Source organism: Mirounga angustirostris, unplaced genomic scaffold, assembly GCF_029215605.1.
Source record: "Mirounga angustirostris isolate CCGP_5_RB_7025 unplaced genomic scaffold, mMirAng1.0.hap1 SCAF_9, whole genome shotgun sequence".
Classification (NCBI taxonomy): domain Eukaryota; kingdom Metazoa; phylum Chordata; class Mammalia; order Carnivora; family Phocidae; genus Mirounga; species Mirounga angustirostris.
Window position 1 is genome coordinate 93,316,677 of NW_026991717.1, and position 1,609 is coordinate 93,318,285.

Below are 1,609 nucleotides of genomic sequence, written 5' to 3' on the forward strand. Positions count from 1 at the left end.
GGAGGTGATAGGAAATTCTAAAATCAATGTGCAGAAATTTATAAGGAAAACATAAGCAACAAGTTTAAGAATGGATTTTTTAGTTTCAGAGATTGTAATTGAAATATCACTAACACCTATCATTATTTTCATCCCTATTGTTTATTTTCCATAAACAACAAAAATCTTTTCTCTACAAATCTTAGATTTTTTCTAGCTTTTTTTTTTTTTTAAATTCAAGGTAAGGATAGCTGCATAATTTACAAACAAACAACTTTTGACAGCGTATTTCCTTTTGACAACATATTTCCCTACTGTCCCAAGTTAAACATGTTTGGATTAGAACTGCAGTAACTTTCTCAATAAATCACATAATGGATTGTTTCGTTCGTACTTGAAGGAAAGTATCATTTACCATTAAAATTCTGCTTTAATACAAAAACTATTTCTCTTGTACCCTATATTCTAAAAATTGCCTAAACATTTTAAAACTATGTAAAATATTAAAAAATATTTATTTTTTTGTCAGTATGTAAAATTTATTGGTGAGCATGTCAGACCAGCATGGTCAAAGGAGTCGATGCTGTCAAAGACCTCAGGAATGCAGAGCTCGCCACTTGTCCAGAGGCCCGCGATTGGGAACGTATTTGACGCCACAGCCGTCAGGGAGGAGGCGCTTCTTGGCCACTTTGTCTTCAAATTCATTAGCATTAAACTTGGTAAAGCCCCACTTCTTGGAGATATGGATCTTCTGGCGCCCGGGGAACTTGAACTTGGCCCTGCGTAAGGCTTCGGTCACATGTTCCTTATTCTGAAGCTTGGTGCGGATGGACATGATGACTTGGCCAATGTGGACTCTGGCCACTGTGCCCTGGGGCTTTCCAAAGGCACCTCGCATCCCTGTCTGGAGCCTGTCAGCCCCAGCGCAGGACAGCATCTTGTTGATGCGGATGACGTGGAAGGGATGAAGCCGCACTCGAATGTGAAAGCCATCCTTGCCACAGCTTTTCACCATGTACTTGTTGGCACAAATTCGAGCGGCCTCCAGGGCTTCAGAGGAGAGCTGCTCATATTCATCAGACACCATGTGGCCGCAGAGTGGGAACTCATCCACTTTTGCCTTCTTCCGACCCAGGTCAAAGATGCGGATCTTGGCATCAGGGACACCCCGGCAAAAACGAGACTTTGGGTACGGCTTGTTCTTACAATACCGGTAACAGCGAGCCGGTCTGCGGCCCATAGCAACACCGGGAGCGTCCGCGGGCGTCGAAGAGAAAGACGCGCGCTCTCCCACGCCTGCGCATGCGCCTCATATACACTGCCCATCTTCCTGTGTGGGAACCATAGAGTCCTGATGACGACATGAAGACACTCTTTCAGGACATCCCCGCCGTAGCTACAGCAACACTCTATGCCTCTGCTGGCACATGCGCAGAGCAGATAGTGGCTGGGTATGTTCGCCTGTGGGTTGCCGGGTAACGAATTGGGCTTTGCCACAATAGCCAGAGAAACACTCGTCTTCCCGCTGTCTCTCTTGGGCCTCGGTCTTTTGCCCTAGGCATTGTCTTAAGTACGAAAGACATATTTTCGGTAAATAAGGAAGGTGTCTCCAGCTATGCAATATAGTTTG

General features: G+C 45.0%; 1 protein-coding gene across 1 annotated transcript; it reads right to left on the bottom strand.

Annotated features, from left to right (window-relative positions):
- Positions 1-555: 555 nt before the first annotated feature.
- Positions 556-1,252, bottom strand: RPL10L (ribosomal protein L10 like). Its single transcript, XM_045901976.2, has one exon. It carries the CDS (start codon positions 1,217-1,219, stop codon positions 575-577), a length of 645 nt encoding a protein of 214 aa, XP_045757932.1. The 5' UTR covers positions 1,220-1,252; the 3' UTR covers positions 556-574.
- Positions 1,253-1,609: the final 357 nt, after the last annotated feature.

What these genes read in the sequence shown, in the direction of transcription:
- RPL10L (XM_045901976.2), bottom strand. Translation starts at nt 1,219, where the DNA reads ATGGGCCGCAGACCGGCTCGCTGTTACCGGTATTGTAAGAACAAGCCG.